The sequence below is a fragment of the Leptodactylus fuscus genome, chromosome 1, assembly GCF_031893055.1.
Source record: "Leptodactylus fuscus isolate aLepFus1 chromosome 1, aLepFus1.hap2, whole genome shotgun sequence".
NCBI classification, from domain to species: Eukaryota; Metazoa; Chordata; class Amphibia; order Anura; family Leptodactylidae; genus Leptodactylus; species Leptodactylus fuscus.
Window position 1 is genome coordinate 156508835 of NC_134265.1, and position 19113 is coordinate 156527947.

At 42.9% G+C, this 19113-nt stretch overlaps 1 protein-coding gene across 6 annotated transcripts in view; it reads left to right on the forward strand.

Annotated features, from left to right (window-relative positions):
* SMARCA2 (SWI/SNF related BAF chromatin remodeling complex subunit ATPase 2) overlaps positions 1-19113 on the forward strand; it is a 196968-nt gene that overhangs the window by 126179 nt on the left and 51676 nt on the right. For 4 of the 6 annotated variants that reach the window (XM_075278718.1, XM_075278726.1, XM_075278710.1 and 1 more), the window contains exons 25-27: positions 583-746; positions 4431-4658; positions 13834-13887. In XM_075278718.1, coding sequence (XP_075134819.1) covers positions 583-746; positions 4431-4658; positions 13834-13887 — 446 coding nt within the window. The remainder of the gene's footprint in view (positions 1-582; positions 747-4430; positions 4659-13833; positions 13888-19113) is intronic. The other 2 variants (XM_075278742.1, XM_075278757.1) reach the window with 1 other exon arrangement.

Here is a 19113-nt window from a genome sequence, read left to right on the forward strand (position 1 = left end):
ACTATACATGTCAGAAGTCACACTTCACCAGGGCAAACACAAAGCTAGACAAACATAAATGATAACATTTTAAATACCTGTAGTCATATTGCTTAAAGGTAAAGGATAGTTGGCCGAACGTCCACAGAAAGGATTACTGACAAGTAGAAGGACCATCCCTACGCGTTTCGCCACATAAGTTGGCTTCCTCAGGATGTGCTGAACCATTTTTTCAAGTCAAAGCTCATTATGTGAGGCAATTGTTTATGGTATGACATACAATACGCCTGTGTTCAAACATATGCCCCATTATGCTCATTCTGCATTAGTTTTTCCGTTTCTTGTTCTGATCCAATTAGACATAAAAGAAACAGATCTGAACTTTGGCCTAACCTACCAAATATAGCTAGCACAAAGCAGGAGAAAAATGGAAGAAATTGTGAGACTGCACAGTGCGTAGTCTGTATGTATGCAGCACAAACAAAAACTGTAGAGAATTTTTTTAAAAGTACTGCTGCAAAATTGGTTGGTTTTAAATTTTATTAGGACAATTGTTTTCAAAGTCGTTTATAACCTTAACATTTACATATTTATCTTATTAAGGTACAACTAAGTCAGAAGATCGTGCCGCATTGTTAAAGAAATTCAATGAAGAAGGTTCACAGTATTTTATTTTTCTGCTGAGTACCAGAGCTGGAGGTTTGGGGTTGAATCTCCAGGCTGCAGACACTGTCGTTATTTTTGATAGTGATTGGAATCCTCATCAGGTTTGGAAACTTTGATTATTACCGTGACGCTAAAATGTGAAAGCTTTATTTTAAATTGTAGTTCAGCTAGAAAATATTGAATGGGACCTAATATTGGATAGATTACAATATGCCAGTAATGTTTGATTGTTGAGTTTTCACACACTGTGAGCCCCACAGGTTACTGTAACAAAATGTTAGAAGTGTTATGATAGTTCTGTACTGTTTCACCCCTACTCCAGTGTTGGTTATTCTAGTTTTTCTCTAGCTCCTACAATTCCTGAACAACTGACACAGTTAGGTGGGTGGGTGATGTCAGGCAGGAACAGGCAAGGGGCATGACTCAGACCTCCAAAGGCACACAGGTGTCACTCCACCTTGCCTGCTCCTTCCTGACACTGCCCACATGACAATATGAGCCTGAATAGCATATCCGGTACCAAAACTAACTGCACTGGGGGCTAAAGAAAAACTTCCAACTATGTAGGAATCAGTGGAAAGAAGCTTATTTAGACCCAGTTTGCATAAAAGCTGCATTTGTTGTTGTAGATTTTCCTGTTTTTGGAGTGGCTATAAAAGGAATGAGAAGTTCAAGGGGAGAATATACAGTGGCTTGCAAAAGTATTCATACCCCTTGAACTTATTCACATTTTGTCATCTTACAACTAGAGATGAGCGAATAGTATTTGAGACTCTAGTTTCGAATACCTTGCTCCATAGGAATGAGTGGAAGTGGCCAGCGTTTAACCCTTTGGTGTTCGGCCGCTTCCATTCATTCCTGTTGGAGCAATGTATTTGAAACTAGAGTTTTGAATACTATTCGCTCATCTCTACTTACAACCACAAACTTAAATGTATTTTATTGAGATTTTAAGTGATAGACCAACACAAAGTAGCAGATAATTGTGAAGTGGAACAAAATGATACATGGTTTTCTAAACGTTAATCAAACAAAATCTGAAAAGCATGACACGCAAAAGTATTCAGCCCCCTATACTCTGATACCCCTAAATAAAATCCAGTGCAAATAATTGCCTTCAGAAGTAACGTAATTAGTTCATAGCCCAGCTGTGTGCAATTTAGTCTCAATATAAATACACCTGTTCAGTGGTGTGTTATGGAACACTAGTGAACAAACAGCATCATGAAAACCAAGGAACTAACCAGACAGGTTAGAGAGATAGTTGTGGAGATGTTTAAAGCAGGGTTAGGTTATGAAAAAAACATATCCCAAGCTTTGATTATCCCAAGGGCCACTGTTTAATCCATCATCTCTAAATGGACAAAGTACCGTATTTTCCGGACTATAAGGCGCACATAAAAACCTACGATTTCCTCAGAAATCGTAAGTGCGCCTTATAGTCCGGTGCGCCTTATATATGGATGGAAGCGGCGGCAAAGTCTGCGTGCCGCTTCCATACATACATAAAAGGCACCGTAAGGGTGCATTCACACTACGGAACGCCAGCGTGTATCACAGCCGTACACGCCGGCGTTACAGCATGGCTGCCGGACACTTCCCATTCATTTCTATGGGAGCCGGCATGCGAGCGCTCCCCATAGAAATGAATGGAAAAAAGCAGTCCATTCATTTCTATGGGGAGCGCTCGCATGCCGGCTCCCATAGAAATGAATGGGAAGTGTCCGGCAGCCCTGCTGTAACGCCGGCGTGTACGGCTGTGATACACGCTGGCGTTCCGTAGTGTGAATGCACCCTTAAAAGTTATATTAAACTATCCCCCCTGAAACAGAATGTGAAACTTACCGACCGGTGCAGGGTGGGCGGGCATTCAGGCCTCCTCTTCCTCCGATGTCCTGACCACTTCCTCCGGCGTTCGTGAACTGATAATGGCCTGGGTGCATGCGCAATATCATAATGCTTCTACTACGGCTACTACGCATGCGCCCAGGCCATTATCAGCTCGCGAGCGCCGGAAGAGGAGGCCTGAATGCCCGCCCACCCTGCACCGTTCAGTAAGTTTCACATTCTGTTTCGGGGGGGGGGGGGGGGGTAATTTAATATAACTTTTACGGTTGGCCCCTGTAACTCCTCGCCTGCCGAGCGCTTCCAATAGAATCGGCTGGCACGTGGGGGATTAAGCGGCCACTGGCAAAGTCTGCGTGCCGCCACTTTCAATAACATATAAGGCGCACCGGACTGTGCCTTATTGTCCGGTGCGCCTTATATATGAACCGAGACGGGCTATAAGGCGCTCATGGGCAATGCGCCTTATAGTCCAGTGCGCCTTATAGTCCGTAAAATACTGTATTCTACAACTGCAAACCTACCAAGACATGGCTTATCCACCTAAACTAACAGATGGAGCAAGGAGAGCACTGGTCAGAGAAACAGCCAAGAAGGCCCATGGTCACTCTTGAGCTGCAGAAATCCAGCTCAGGAGGGAGAATTTTCAAAGGACATCTATAAGTTGTGCACTCCACAAATCTGGCCTTTTATGGAAGTGTGTCAAGAGGAAAACTGTTGTTGAATGAAAGACATAAGAAATGCAGTTTGCCACAAGCCATATAGGCGACACTGCAAACATATGGAAGAAGATGCTCTGGTCAGATGAGTCCAATATTGAACTTTTTGGCCTCAATTCCAAGCACTATGTGAGGCAGAAAAATTTTGAAAACCATGTACCATTTTCATTTCATTTCACAATTATTTGTTACTTTGTGTTGGTCTTTCACTTAAAATGGCAATTAAAATACATTTGTTTGTGATTGTAAGGTGACAAAATGAGAAAAAGTTCAAGGGGCATGAATACTTTTGCAAGGCACCATATATTTGTCCCTTCTGTTGAATCCAGTCCTGGCTTTGGCTCAAAATAGTGCAGCAAAATCTGCAATGTGGGTCCTTAAAGAGGACCTTTCATCAGATTGGGCACATGCAGTTTTATATACTGCTGGAAAGCTGACAGTGCGCTGAATTCACTGTCAGCTTTCCCGATCTGTGCCCGGTGTAAAGCGCTATCGGTCCCGGGACCGTAGCGCTTTAGTGTCAGAAGGGCGTTTCTGACAGTTAGCCAGGAACGCCCTTCTGCCCAGCAGCGCCTATCGCGCTGTACTGTGTGAGCGGGGAGGAACGCCCCCTCCCTCTGCTCACAGTGCTCGTCCATAGATGAGTATTATCAGGGGACCAATAGCGCTTTACACCGGGCACAGATCGGGAAAGCACATAGTGAATTCAGCGCACTGTCAGCTTTCCAGCAGTATATAAAACTGCATGTGCCCGATCTCATGAAAGGTCCTCTTTAACTTAAAGCGTGAGAAGAGATTGAATTGGTGGATGTGGCAAAAGGTCCTATTAAATTGGTTTGAAGTCAGGCATTTGTGTATAGCCATGAAGTTCTACCTCTTCAAACATGCCAAACTATTTTTAAAGTATGTATTGTACTGCGTTCATTGTGAAATGCAGAGGGACCGAATTTAAACTGTTACAAAGCTGGAACACCACTCATCCTATTGTAGTATTACAATAATTTCTATTCGCTAGCATTAAAGAATCTAGCTCAAGTCATGACATACTGTCTAACCAAACTGCGGTTTTCAAGATGTTCAGTACTAAAAGGCAAAGCAGAAAAAAAAAAATTAAGAGTGCTTCTTTAGGTGGTGAATCATGTAGCAGGATATGGATGAAACTTTGAACTGAACTTCAGGTAATATAAAAATAATAAACTTTTGTATGTTGATTGCTTTCAGGATTTGCAGGCGCAGGATAGAGCTCACCGAATTGGTCAGCAAAATGAGGTGCGCGTGTTACGTTTGTGCACCGTTAACAGCGTGGAAGAAAAGATTCTTGCAGCAGCTAAATACAAGCTGAACGTGGATCAGAAAGTCATTCAGGCTGGCATGTTTGATCAGAAATCTTCAAGCCATGAAAGAAGGGCATTTCTACAAGCTATTCTCGAACATGAAGAGCAGAATGAGGTACGTACCTTTTTGTATAGTAAGCAGTGTTAGACATTTTATTGTAGCCTTTATGTGTTGAATTTGTACAGGAATACAGAAAGTAATTTGATTTTTGTGGTTGTTCCAAGGCGTGTAAAAGGTTTTTTTTTTGTTTTTTTAATTCCCTCCTACAAAATTTTTCCATCTTTATATTGATGGTTGGGATCCAACTTCCTGAACCCAAGTCAGTCAACTGACAGAAGGAAATAGAAAAAAACCGGCTCACCCACTTGTCATATATATCTCTTAGTCCGGATTGCTCGGACACCGATGGACTCCACTCGGCTACTCGAATCAGATATACGAAGAAAAATCCAGCAATATCCGGTTGTAGTAAAAAATTCCAACTTTATTGTGTCATATTAAAATCTTCAGTCTGTATGCATTAAGTGGCCGCAACAGATGACTTGGCGTATCGTAGATGACAAAGAAAGCCTACGCGTTTCGGATATAATCCTTCATCATGGCATGCCATGATGAAGGATTATATCCGAAACGCGTAGGCTTTCTTTGTCATCTACGATACGCCAAGTCATCTACAAACACAAAACTGGAACAGGCCAGATGGTTATCGACACTCAACATATCCAACTACAGGTTCAAATATCAAAAATATATACCTTTATTAACACAATGTTAAAATTATATACATCAATATAGAGAAATACACATATACTGGACAGATGCAAAACACCGTATAAAACAGTACACATAGATGAATCTTAGTGAAATAGTATTGCACATATATATATAGTAAGATGAACTACACCTGATGCAACCTCCACAAACAATTTATTAAATAATCACACTACCCGAATGCAGCTAAACTACTCTCCTAGTATTGACTAAGCATGTATATAGTCATAATATCCTGATTGCAGAAAGAACACTCTCCTTAATTCCACATAAAGTCAGAAAATGACCAATAATATGTATTTCCGAAGCAGGAACAGGGATAAACCCATGTTTACAACATATTGTCATCAGGGAGGCAGAGCCGCAGGTATAATGCACACATAATGTAAAATACAATAAGGATAGGTCTACATCAAGAGGAAATATGCCATCTTACCCATATAGAATCACTGTGATGTAAAGCAAGAACACCTAGTGTCTGTTTGTCAGCCCGACGTACGTTTCGGCACGCCAAGTCATCTGTTGCACCCACTTCATGCATACAGACTGAAGATTTTAATATGACACAATAAAGTTGGAATTTTTTACTACAACCGGATATTGCTGGATTTTTCTTCGTATAACTGACAGAAGGGGCCATGGTGCTTGGAAGAGTGGTGAGGGTTCTTTATAATGATTGATATTTGGGCCAGCAGGTATGGTTCTTCTCAAGCTCCCCATGGGTTAGAGATACAATTTGACAGTGACTAACACGTGGCAATTTACAGGTACAGCTATCTAGAATCCTTTTCCTCATGCTGCGTAAAAAAATTACTTGATAAGCCATGGGGAAAGAAAACATCAAATTTTGGATGTTTTATGGTGGAAAACACTGCTAAAACTTTATACAGAGTCCTAGTTTTACTTTCAGAATCTCATTGAGACAGACTGCTTACAGGTCTAATCAATGAGCCAAATAAATGTGACTTGTCATTTATATAACTGCTATGTCTGGCATTCCTGAAGGCTCTTTATGTTTGTGGGGGTTTTTTTGTTTTTTTTTTCTTGCTTTTAGATCCACTCTTGGGGTTTTTGTTTTTTTAAAGCATAAGTTTACTTAGAATGTATTGCTTCTCTGCTGCTACTTGTACCCTTTTCATGGTTGATAAAGGTATTCTTAAAGCTTTCCTCTTGATTTAATGATCATTTCATGTATACCCAACTTATTGCTGGTTACTAGAGATGAGCAAGTACTATTCGAAACTCCCGTTTCAAATAGCACACACCCATAGGAATGAATGGAAGCGGCCAGCACACAGACTTTGCCGGCGGCCGGCTGCTTAACCCCCTGCGTGCCGGCTGTGTCCATTCATTCCTATGGGTGCATGCTATTCGAAATGAGAGTTTGGAATAGTACTCGCTCATCTGTACTGGTTACCCACTGATGAGGATTTTAAACCCATGGTGATTACACTTTGGCCTTATTCACACATCCACATATTGCATACATATAATGTCTGTATTTTTTAGAGGCACCATACATATCATTCATGTCAATATGTTTATTCAAACAGTAGGTCCACAAAAAAACAATTGAAGCTTGTCCTTTTATTTATATATTTTTTTGTTAATGATGATGCAACACAAATCCATCACACCAAAGGTCTATGGGTCCATGGAAAAAGTATAACATTATCCGGGTGTCATCAGTTTTTTACAGGCCCAGGCACATGCAAAGTGTGGGAAATGAAAGAAAAAAAAAAGTTGTTCTGCCTTTCACAGATGTGAAGCTGTGTTGTTTTTTTGTTTTTGTTTCTTTTTGTTTTTTTGTTTTTGTTTCTTTTTTTTTTTTTTTTTTTGGGGGGGGGGGGGGTTTAATATAGATTGTGAGACAATGTACATTTTTCTTCCCCCTATCAGTTTTCAGTTTTTCAGTTTCTTCCCCCTATTTTTAGAATGGGAGGAAATCCACACGAACACAGGGAAGAACATACAAACGCCTTGCAGATGTTGTTCCTGGCGGATTCAAACCCAGGACTCCAGCGCTGCAAGGCTGCAGTGCTAACCACTGAGCCACCGCATTGCCTCAGATGTGAAACTGTTTCCTAAGAAGAGCTTTGACTTTCCACCTTTGTTGAGGCTCAGATAAATAAAGACTAGTCATTGGCTTGTCTTGCGAGTTGTGGACTCTGCAGCTGTATGAGCCACAAGATCAAGCATCCTGCTTCAATCTCTACCTCCCATTGTTTTCATTCACAATCAGGCAGAGTCTGCGGTTAATGTTGGAGTAGAATCTGCCTTAAAGTGATCGCCAGATTCCATCGTGTGAACATAGCTTTTAGGCCCCTTGCAGATGGTAAGAAGCCACTGAAGCACAGTCACAAAACTGGACAGGAATATGACCAGTCTTGAGTTTAGTGGCCTGAACTGTTAGCCTGCACAGTGATCCATGTAATATACGGTCATGTGCGTGGGCTGATAGAAATGAGTGGGTCAGTGTGATATCCAGGAAAAACCTGTATAGCACACTGAACTCGCCCACGGCCATCTATGAAGGACCAAAGGCTAGGTTTACTCAGCACTTTTTCTTGCTGAATGATTGTATGAGTAACAAGTACTGCTCTTTACTGCAATTTAAAACTGCATGTAGTTCTTCAGGAAAACAAAACAAAAAACCACGCAGGGTAAACCTACCCTAAGGAGATGACTTTAATGATTACTTCTAAAGTCTCACATTATTAAAGGAAACTGGTTAGGCTAGGTTCACTTCTGCGTTGGAGTCTCCTCAGATGACAGAGGACTCTTTTCTCCGCCAGTTTCAGTATTAAAAACGGCGTACCCCATTACATCCTATGGGGGCCACAGTAACCACTGTTTTAGTGAACTGGTTCTACATTATTTAAGATAATCCTTTAGTAGTCCCATAATGGGGAAATTTCAGTGATCCAGTTTCATAGATGGTACAGTAGTATATAACAAGAGAGAAAAACACATACAAGCTCATGGCAGATAGAGAAATCCTAGGAATCATAGCAACTAAAAAGGAAAGAAACAGACACACTGCAGGATCATTTAGTTCTCTGTGTGAAGTGATGTTAATAATACAGCCTACTGCGGTTGTAGGACATGAGGAGGGGGCACAGCATGTAGATATAACAGGCAAAAAAATGTTGTTTTTTTGCAGAGGTGGGGGACATATGCAGCTATCATGATAACATGTGGCAGTTCCTTTGGTAGGTGGTGAGATCTCCTGCTCACAGCTGATAGTTCGGTATCTTGCATCAGCGCTATTGTCCATTAACCACAAAAAAATGCCCCAAATATCCTTCATCACAAGTCCTCCTCTTCCTTTCTTCTTACCACTGTGTTCTACTGCCCAGAGAGGTCTGAAGCCATCCAGGTAGACAGGGTGCTGCTCTCTTGCCAAGCTTCCATAAACACATGGGTAGGTGGGTGATGGTAGGTTCCCAGGTTGTAACAGAGTCCCACATGTCCACAGTAAAAGAAAGAAATACCAGTCAGCTGTAGGCATCTTCACACATCAGCAATAGACACCAAAAATCATCTCCTTGAAAAGAAGTCGTCCACACTTCCATGTAGGTTTCTCCTCCATGCCACATGGTGTCCATGCTGTCCTTAGCTCCTGGGGGGGATGGTAACAGGCACATGTGCACAGGAAAAACTCCAGGTCTTGAGTCATTGTCCATGCTTAACAATAGAAACAAAAGGAACAAAATACTCCACAGTATATTTAGTTCCCCCTCAGACTTTGGTCTCACCTGCTGTTTGCGTTTGGTGATGGTTCAGGGATTTCGTTCCCCATTGCACTTGAAAAATGCAAGCAGGACTTTTCTCTCTGCATTTCATGGACCAAAACCCAGTGGACCCCATTATAGGGTTCTGCAAGAATCCACTTTTAGAGCAGATTAAGTTTCCGGTTTTTGGGTCCCCAAGCGGACCTGAAGATGGCACACCCCAACGTTAGTGTGAACCTAGCATCACATGGTTAACAGAATGTGCAACATCAAGTAATGGCCTTGATACTTAAGTAGTTGTGAAAATACAGGTCTTACTTTTACCCACTTCTTAATTTTGCTTGTTTTAAGTAAAAGTTGGGGAGGAAATTTTAATATTTTTTTTTCTTTGACCATTACAGCCAATGTGGGCGCCTGAAGTTGGATATACAGATGTTTTTTAGTTTGGCATACAGGCAGGCTAGTTTTTAGCTGTACTTAAATTGCATTTCTCCATTAAGTCATGTAAATTACATGATATCTGTATGTTCTATTTTGGGATCAAATTTTCTGGATGACTAGTGGTGAATTTTGGAGGCTTGCATTTAGGCTGGTCTTACACGACCATAATGCTTTTACGGTCCGCATGTTGCTGATCAGCAACATAGACCCCGCAGATGCCCGTAAACTGCTGCACTCGCCCATAGAGTTCTATGGGCGGGACCGTGCAGTGCCATGAATTGAGGCCATTACAGACATGTTCTAAAAAGTGCGGACCTCGGTTGCGGCCCGGCACACCACGGATAAAATATCCGGTGGTGTAAGAGGCGCCATTGAGTATAATGTGTCCACAAATGGTCCGCAATTGAAAACCCTCAATTGCGGACCATTTGCGGTCTTAAACTACGGTCGTGTAAGACCAGCCTTACTGACCCAACTATCTTCATTACTTGGTGCATTGGATTGTCTCAAGGACATGACTCCAGACAGCGTCTCATGCATCTTAATCTAAATGAAAGGAATTGCCACTTTCTCTGCAATTTTAACCAATGTATGCATAAAATATATCTCCAATGAGAAGCCATGTCTCATAAATAAAAGAACCTGCATGCTGAAGGGTCAAGACGACCCCCATAAACATTAGATGGTCTGCCATATCTGTCATAATTAGTGTGTTCAGTCATTTTAGTTAGTCTATCACCAGAACTCAGCATATCAACCTAGCGCCACAGATCTCCACGGGTCTCTTAAAATAATCTTTGGGGGGTTTTTTTGCGGAAAGGCAGCTTTTTTGTTTCAGATTTTGTTGTGTTTTTTTGAGCCAAAGCCAAGAGTGGAATGAGCAGAAGGGAGAAGTATAGGTACTTTATGTATATCTCCCATTCCTCTTGCACCCATTCTGAAGCAGAGCTGGTGCAATAAGCCCAGGGTTTTCTCCTTTTCGCCTTCGATCATGGACATTTAGTCCTGCCATGTCACCTATTTCCTGTACATAATGTATCTTATTAAAGAAAAATTCTTCTTTCTCAATTTATTGGATTGATTTTCCTCCCTCATTCAGGAGTTGCTTCTAACATAGAAGTTTATGAAAAGGCTGTGATTCTTCTTCTCCACCTTCACCATAGATTTCTCTGTTAGTTGGGACTTAACCCTTTAAGAATGTAGGGTTGTTTGTACTACAATGCATGTCAATTTTTTAAAAAAATACATATACAATTTTTTATTTTTTTTCTTTCAACATAGCTTAGTCACGGCTTATTCTTTGCATGACGAGTTGTACTTTTATTTGGCACAGTTATGGGGTACATATGTTTTGATTAGGTATATAATGAGGTAATTATGACGTTTGAATCTCTTTCTATTGTGATTTTTGGGGAGAAGTGCAGTTACCCAAAATATGTTAATTTGTGCATTGCAGTATTTTTTTTTTATTATTTTTTTTAATTTTTTACGGCTATATTTGGATAGTGCAGTTTTATACGCACATGCGGATACCTAACATGTTTACTACTTTTATTTTTGTTTACAGTTTTTGTTTTTTTTAATTAAAGGGTGGGTATTTTTTAACTTTTTTTTTTTTTTTTAAACTTCATTCTTAACTGCTTGAACTTGTTTTATAATGGGACATGCTCTAATAATACTGCTTGTTACTTCTAGAGACTTATTGCACTTTGTGAATGCAGTACATTACACCACAACTGTTTCTCTATTAGACTCTAATTTCCTGTAGATGGTGCTATCCACCAACAAATAGAATGCATGTTTTGATTCAATTTTATATTTTTACTTTTTAGGAACTTGGAATTAGGCTGGGGCCATGCACAGATATAGTAGGTTTCTCAGCTTCTGGAGGGGTACTTTACCTGTAGTATTGCACAGAGTCTTGTGTAGTTACACCTTTCATGCTTTAAGTGGTCACGGCGTAGCTGTAGGATTTACTCCGTTAACATAGTAGGTGTTCTAGAAGGTTAGAAACAAATGACTGCTTTCTACCAGAAACACAGCCCCTCTTATTTATAGGCTGAATTTTGTACGTCCGTTCATACCCATGCACACAACCTATGCAGAAGATTGTTTTTGTTTCTACCATTTTTTTTTTTTGTTTGTTTGTTTGTTTTTTTTGTTTAAAGGGATCCTATCATTCAGAAGTAATTTTTTGTTCCTACCACGGAATAACCTTAAGAAAGGCTATTCGTCTTCTACCTTTAGATGTCTTCTTCGCACTGCCGTTCCGTAGAAATACCGGATTTTGCCGGTATGCAAATGAGTTCTCGTACAGCACTGGGGGGCGGTCCCCAGCGCTCAAACAGCACTGGGGGTGTCCCCAATGCTGCCATAGAACTCTCCACGCCGCCTCCATCTTCTTCAGGAATGTCCTCTTCCTGTGCCTTCTTCCGGCGCAGACTTTGAAAATTGTAGGCTCCGGGCAGAGCCTACTGCGCATGCCCGCAGCCACAAGAAAAATGGCCACTTACACAGTAAGTAAGCAGCCATTTTTTTGTGGCCTGTGGAGATTTTGAGGAGAATTCCGTGCCAAAATCCGCCCCCTCTTGCTCCCTGTGAACGGGGCCTTACTAACAAATGAATCCTACAAAATAGAGCTTACAAACCTGTTTTATTCTTTTTGGAGTTTTTTTTTTAAATGCAGTGATGTATAGTACGGTATATACAGTAAGGAGATGGGTGACTTCTATTTAGGGTTCAGTAGAAAGCAGTAAACTGTTCCTACAAAAATAAAAATCAAGGTAACAAGAATGTAAAAAAAAAAAATGTGCAGATTACATTTTCATATCCATCATCACAAAATGACAGGTAGTTGGTTCTTTTTAGTTTTTCTAGGATAACATTGTTCAAATAACTGCTAAGGCTAGGTTCACTCTTGTGTCTGGCTCTTTGTCGTTCAGGTCTGCTGGGGTATCCGAACGACAGAGAAGCCCGTCTGCTAAAACAGCAGACCCCCATAAACTGTAATGGAGTCTGATGGGTTTCCGCTATTTTTAGTCTTCCTTGCAGATGTGACCCTAGCCCTAACACTTTAACTTTAGAAGTATATGCTATCAGTCTTTAAAGAACTATTTCAACCTGCAAGATATGCCAGTTCATTTCTACATACAAGATTTCTTTACCTCTCATTTTGGAGAGATCACAGCTAGTTGATGTATGGGCAGATCCTGCATGGGGCACAAATGAAGTTGATGCTTTCATCTTCCAGAGGGTCTTACAGAAATTAGGGCAGAAACCTAGTTATGCATCCTTTTTTTTTTTTTTTCTCCCTTCCTTTTCTCTATTGTTACTTTTGACCACTTTCTAGTATCTTTACCATGCTCAACCTTGCTGGTTAAAGAGATTCTACTGCTCTGTATATACTGTGTTTCCCCGAAAATAAGACAGTGTCTTATATTAAATTGTCACTCTAAATATAGGACCTCCTTAGTGGAGCGTCAGCATGACTGCCGGTTGTAGGTAGTGTAGTGTAGGAGAGGGGGGAAGTTATCATACTTACCTTTCCCTTCTTCCTAGCAGCACTGGTGCTGCTGTTCGTCCTGGAAGTGGTGAGCGGGGCTTAGCTAGGCTTCGGGGGCGGGGCTTAGCGAGGCTTCGGGGGGCGGGGCTTAGCGGAGCTTTGCAAGCTCCACTTCACTGACACAGCAGCTGTGCTCCGTGTGCACAGCAAAGCCGGCTGCTGCCTCTTCTGTATGGCAGCTGCTGTCTCTGCCTCTGGGATGAGCTGGGAGAGCTCATCCTACAACAGCAGAGGCAGCAGCCGGCTTTGCTGTGCACACGGAGCACAGAGCATGGCTGCTGTGTCAGTGAAGTGGAGCTTGCAAAGCTCCGCTAAGCCCCGCCCCCCGAAGCCTCCGCTAAGCCCCTCCCCCCGAAACCCCGCACACCACTGCCGGGCATGCCTTTTTTTCGGGGGATGCCTTATATTAGGCAATTAAACAGAAACCCCCTCATGCCTTACTTTCAGGGGGTGTCATACTTTCGGGGAAACACGGTAGGGGTATCAATGGGAGGGGTGTGACTCTTGGATATCGTGGGCCTCTAAAGTTTGAGAATCCCTCTGTGCAATTGTTTTGATAGACTGGGTATCTGTTGAGTAGAATGCATCTTTAAAGACTGTGTGTGTTTTGTTTTTGTTTTTTTTTTGTTTTTTGCTTTTTTTCTGGTTTAAAATGAAGTGATTCGCAGAATCTGTTCTGAACCACTGCATTACATGTTTCTGCTGTGTTTGGCAGCAAGGTTATTACTATATCTTTCCGACTTTACTACTTACTAATATAGTGTTGTACTGATTGACCTAGAGCCAAAAGAGAGATGAACTTTCAGGAGATAATTCCCAAGAAGGTGCCAGCCAGGTTGGTGGTTTAAATGGCTTGTTTCAGTGGTTGGTCTTTTGCATGTAGTGCTTGTCACCCATACATATTTTTTTATTTTTATTTTTTTTTTGCATATGGGTGGGGCAATGCAGGGTGATGTACAAGTCATTTTGCCAAATGTGCTACTTTAATTGGTTCTAGTAGCAGCAGCTTCTTTTGTCATTTGTTTCATTGTACTGTTTTTGTATGTTTTCATTTCTAGCATATTTTCCTCCTCTTGCAGTCTTTTTTGCTAAATTTGTCTGCTGATTTACATATTTTTGAAAACGCTGCTGTGAATAACATGTAGAAATATGTGTATTGCATCTTATTAGTGTAGCAAATTTTAAGCATTGACCCTGAGTTATGAACATTTCCCCATTCCCATTGCCGACAAATTGAACCAGTCTGTTCTGAGAACGTATAATAGAGGGGGAAAACCTGAGCTCTGTGAATGTTTAATTTTATGAAGCGGGATTGCTTAGTGAAAAGTAGAATAAATCCTAGAAGAATCTGTGAGTATCTTGCACAACGCCACCTACACACAGCAAATGACAGCTTTCCCTTTATCAGTGTGTGTAGACAGAAGACTTGTTGATCACTGTGTGCAGGCCAATAAACAGGACTTGCATTGTCTCTCCAAGGAATCTTGTCAGGAATTACTCTGCTTTTTAATCAGAATTCCTGCTTGAAAATATATGCAAAATTATAGATCACACAGTTTATCTTCCTTTTCTGTGTTATATTTTGCTCTCTGAGAGGGCAGCAGAAATCATCTGACAGGTTCATGTGAAACTTTTCCATGTAAAATCCCTAATTGTCACACATTCCTACAAGTTTTTAAAAAAATTTCAGTTACCTGGAATGATACATCTTTCTGGTTATGCATTGGTACTGCTTTCCGCATTCCTTTTTTTCAATATATAAATAGAGGGGCACTCTCAAATCTGCAAGTCTTCTGACCAGATGTAGGATGGTATTCCACCCCCCAACCCAGACTTCACCAACCCTGCAAATGTGATTTTGGGGTGTTGTCAGTACATGGTAGATGGGGGCCTAAGGAATGCCCCCTCCCCACTTTTCCAGGTCTGTATTAAAAAATTAAAAAAAAAAAAAAAAAAACACAAACCCAGAACAAGCAATTCTGGCATTTTTATTTTTTTTTTAAAAGGGATCCTATCATTCAGAAGCAATTTTTTTGTCCCTAACACGTCAGAATAGCCTTAAGAAAGTAAGTAAGCTGTCATTTTCTTGTGGCCTGTGGGCATGCGCAGTCGGCTCCGCCTGAGGCCTACAAATTTCAAAGCCTACACAGGAAGAAGACGTTCCTGAAGAAGATGGAGGCAGCGCTGGAGAGTTCTCTGGCAGCATTGGGGATGCCCCCAGTGCTGTTTGAGCGCTGGGGCCTGCCCCCTGTGCTGCAAGAGAACTCATTTGCATACTGGAGAAAATCGAGATTTCTACGGAACGGCGGAGAAGACATCTCAAGGTAGGAGATGAATAGCCTTTCTTAAGGTTATTCCGACATGTTAGGAACAAAAAATTGCTTCTAAATGATAGGATCCCTTTAAATCTGTGGCTCACAAAAAAAAAAAAAAAGTTATAGAAAAAAAATCAATATTATGTTCCTGAAAGTGGCATCAAATAAAACATCATCTCTTCCCATGAAAAAGTCCCTACTAGAGATGAGCGAACAGTAAAATGTTCGAGATTCGATATTCATTTCAAATAGCCGCTCAATATTTGACTATTCGATGGAATATCAAGTCCCATTATAGTCTATGGGAGAAAATGCTTTGCTACAGGGGATCCTACCATTCGACTCAGGAGGGTCACCAAGTCCACTATCACACCCCAGGAAATGATGCCAATACCCTGGAAAGCAACTGGGACAGCAGGGGAAGCATGTCTGGGGGCATCAAGTACCTTTATTATGTCGGGATCCCTGTCAGCATGCGATATGCCAGAGCTGACTTTTTCGCATAGGAATGCATTGACCAGCATTGATTGGCCAGTCGACGGGTTTCGGCCAATCAACGCTGGTTCTGCCTGAGGAGGCGGAGTCTAAAATCGATCCACAGCAGTTTCCGTTCTGGTCCGATTTTAGACTCCGCCTCCTCCGACAGAACCAGTGTTGATTGGCCGAATGAAGTAGACTGGCCAATCAATGCTGGCCAATGCATTTCTATAGCGAGATGTAGCAGAGCTGGCCGTCTGGACACTCTGGACAGATGAAAGAGCTCTGCACTACACCCAACCATCCCTCCAGCTACTCCTTCTGTACTAACACGACTAGCTCAGCTTGGCTATTCCTTAGTACTACTAACATGCTCACGCTCGGCTATTCCTTAGTGTAATAGCCCAGCTGAGCGTGTTAGTACTACAAACCCAACCCCTCGTTTCAATAAAGACTTGAATGTAGTCTGTCAGCAGTAAATTGGGGAAACTACAAAGATTAGGTTTAATAACCAAGTATGTCTTTGTTATTCAGCATTGGAGCCCCATTTTTCTGTAAGTTGCCGTTTTTTTTGTGCAAATGGAGAGACAAGTTCTTTGGGGTTTGTGACTTGGCTTGCCTGGGCTTTTGGTCTCTGCTGTAGACTCCCTGGCAAGGTATTTTTATCCTCCTATGCATATGACTAAAACAGCAATTTACAGCTTGTCTAGAGAATGCCACAAATCTTATATTTTCACATGATCTGCTGCCCTCTGGTTTTTATGTATGTTTGTCAGATGTTTTTATCACATACAGAAATATAACTGCAATCATATTATGAGTAACAAAAGCTTATATTGACAGTTAGAATGAGTTAATGCAGCAAGTCAATATTTGCAGTGTTGACCCTACTTCTTCAGGACCTCTGCAATTCTCCCTGGCATGCTCTCAATCAACTTCTGGACCAAATCCTGACTGATAGCAGTCCATTCGTGCACAATCAATGCTTGCATTTTGTTAGAATTAGTAGATTTTTGTTTGTCCACCCGTCTCTTGATGATTGACCACAAGTTCTCAATGGAATTAAGATCTGGGGAGTTTCCAGGCCATGGACCCCAAATCTCTATGTTTTGTTCCCTGAGCCATTTAGTTATCACTTTTGCTTTATGGCAAGGTGCTCCATCATGCTGGAAAAGGCATTGTTGATCGCCAAACTGCTCTTGGACGGTTGGGAGAAGTTGATCTTGGAGGACATTCTGGTACCATTCTTTATTCATGGCTGTGTTTTTAGGTAAGACTGTGAGAGAGCCGATTCCCTTGGCTGAGAAGCAACCCCACACATGAATGGTTTCAGGATGCTTTACAGTTGGCATGAGACAAGACTGGTGGTAGTGCTCATCTTGTCTTCTCCGAATAAGCTGTTTTCCAGATGTCCCAAACCAGGCATGTCAAACATGCGGCCCTTTACAGGCATATCTGCGGCCCGCACAAAGTCTCAAACTTTGTCTCTAAGAGACAAAGTTTGAGACTTGTGTGCGGGCCGCAGAGGTGCAATACTCTCGCGACTACTCGCTACTACACGCTGCTGTGTAGACGTGATGACGTCACATCAATCTTCAGGCGGAAGCCGCGCGGGTTGAGTCACGCGGCTTCCGCCCCCGGCAGCACCCTCCTATTGAGAGAGAGAGTGCGGCGGGGGAGCGAGGACTCGGAGTCGTCGGAGAAGGTAAGTTGTGTGTACGCATAGAGGTGGAACGTGAAACTGAGGGCAGATGAAGGAGGGGACGGCATGACACTGGGGGGCAGAGATGGAGTGGACGGCATGACACTGGGGGGCAGAGATGGAGTGGACGGCATGACACTGGGGGCAGAGATGGAGTGGACGGCATGACACTGGGGGCAGAGATGGAGTGGACGGCATGACACTGGGGGCAGAGATGGAGTGGACGGCATGACACTGGGGGCAGAGATGGAGTGGACGGCATGACACTGGGGGCAGAGATGGAGTGGACGGCATGACACTGGGGGCAGAGATGGAGTGGACATGAATCTGGGGGCAGAGATGGAGGGGGGACATGAATCTGGGGGCAGAGATGGAGGGGGGACATGAATCTGGGGGCAGAGATGGGGGGGATATGAATCTGGGGGGCAGAGATGGGGGGATATGAATCTGGGGGGAAGAGATGGGGGATATGAATCTGGGGGGCAGAGATGGGGGATATGAATCTGGGGGGCAGAGATGGGGGGATATGAATCTGGGGGGCAGAGATGGGGGATATGAATCTGGGGGGCAGAGATGGGGGGGATATGAATCTGGGGGGCAGAGATGGGGGGGATATGAATCTGGGGGGCAGAGATGGGGGGGATATGAATCTGGGGGGCAGAGATGGGGGGGATATGAATCTGGGGGGCAGAGATGGGGGGGATATGAATCTGGGGGGCAGAGATGGGGGGATATGAATCTGGGGGGCAGAGATGGGGGATATGAATATGGGGGGATATGAATCTGGGGGCAGAGATGGAGGGGACATGAGTCTGGGGGCAGAGATGGAGGGGACATGAGTCTGGGGGCAGAGATGGAGGGGACATGAAACTGGGGGCAGAGATGGAGGGGGGACATGAGTCTGGGGGCAGAGATGGAGGGGACATGAAACTGGGGGCAGAGATGGAGGGGGGACATGAGTCTGGGGGCAGAGATGGAGGGGACATGAAACTGGGGGCAGAGATGGAGGGGGGACATGAATCTGGGGGCAGAGATGGGGGACATGAATCTGGGGGGCAGAGATGGGGGATATGAATCTGGGGGGCAGAGATGGGGGATATGAATATGGGGGGATATGAATCTGGGGGCAGAGATGGAGGGGACATGAGTCTGGGGGCAGAGATGGAGGGGACATGAGTCTGGGGGCAGAGATGGAGGGGACATGAAACTGGGGGCAGAGATGGAGGGGGGACATGAGTCTGGGGGCAGAGATGGAGGGGACATGAAACTGGGGGCAGAGATGGAGGGGGGACATGAGTCTGGGGGCAGAGATGGAGGGGACATGAAACTGGGGGCAGAGATGGAGGGGGGACATGAATCTGGGGGCAGAGATGGGGGACATGAATCTGGGGGCAGATGAAGGGTGTATATGTAAACAGATAATTTTCTTTTATGAAACTAACAAAATCTTCTCAGAGAACAAGGCTGACTGATCACCACTTATAATCTAAAAAAGATTGAAGAAAATGATAGCAAATAAATGTTTAGTTTTTAATTGCTGTATTTTTGTTAAATATATGTTGCTGTT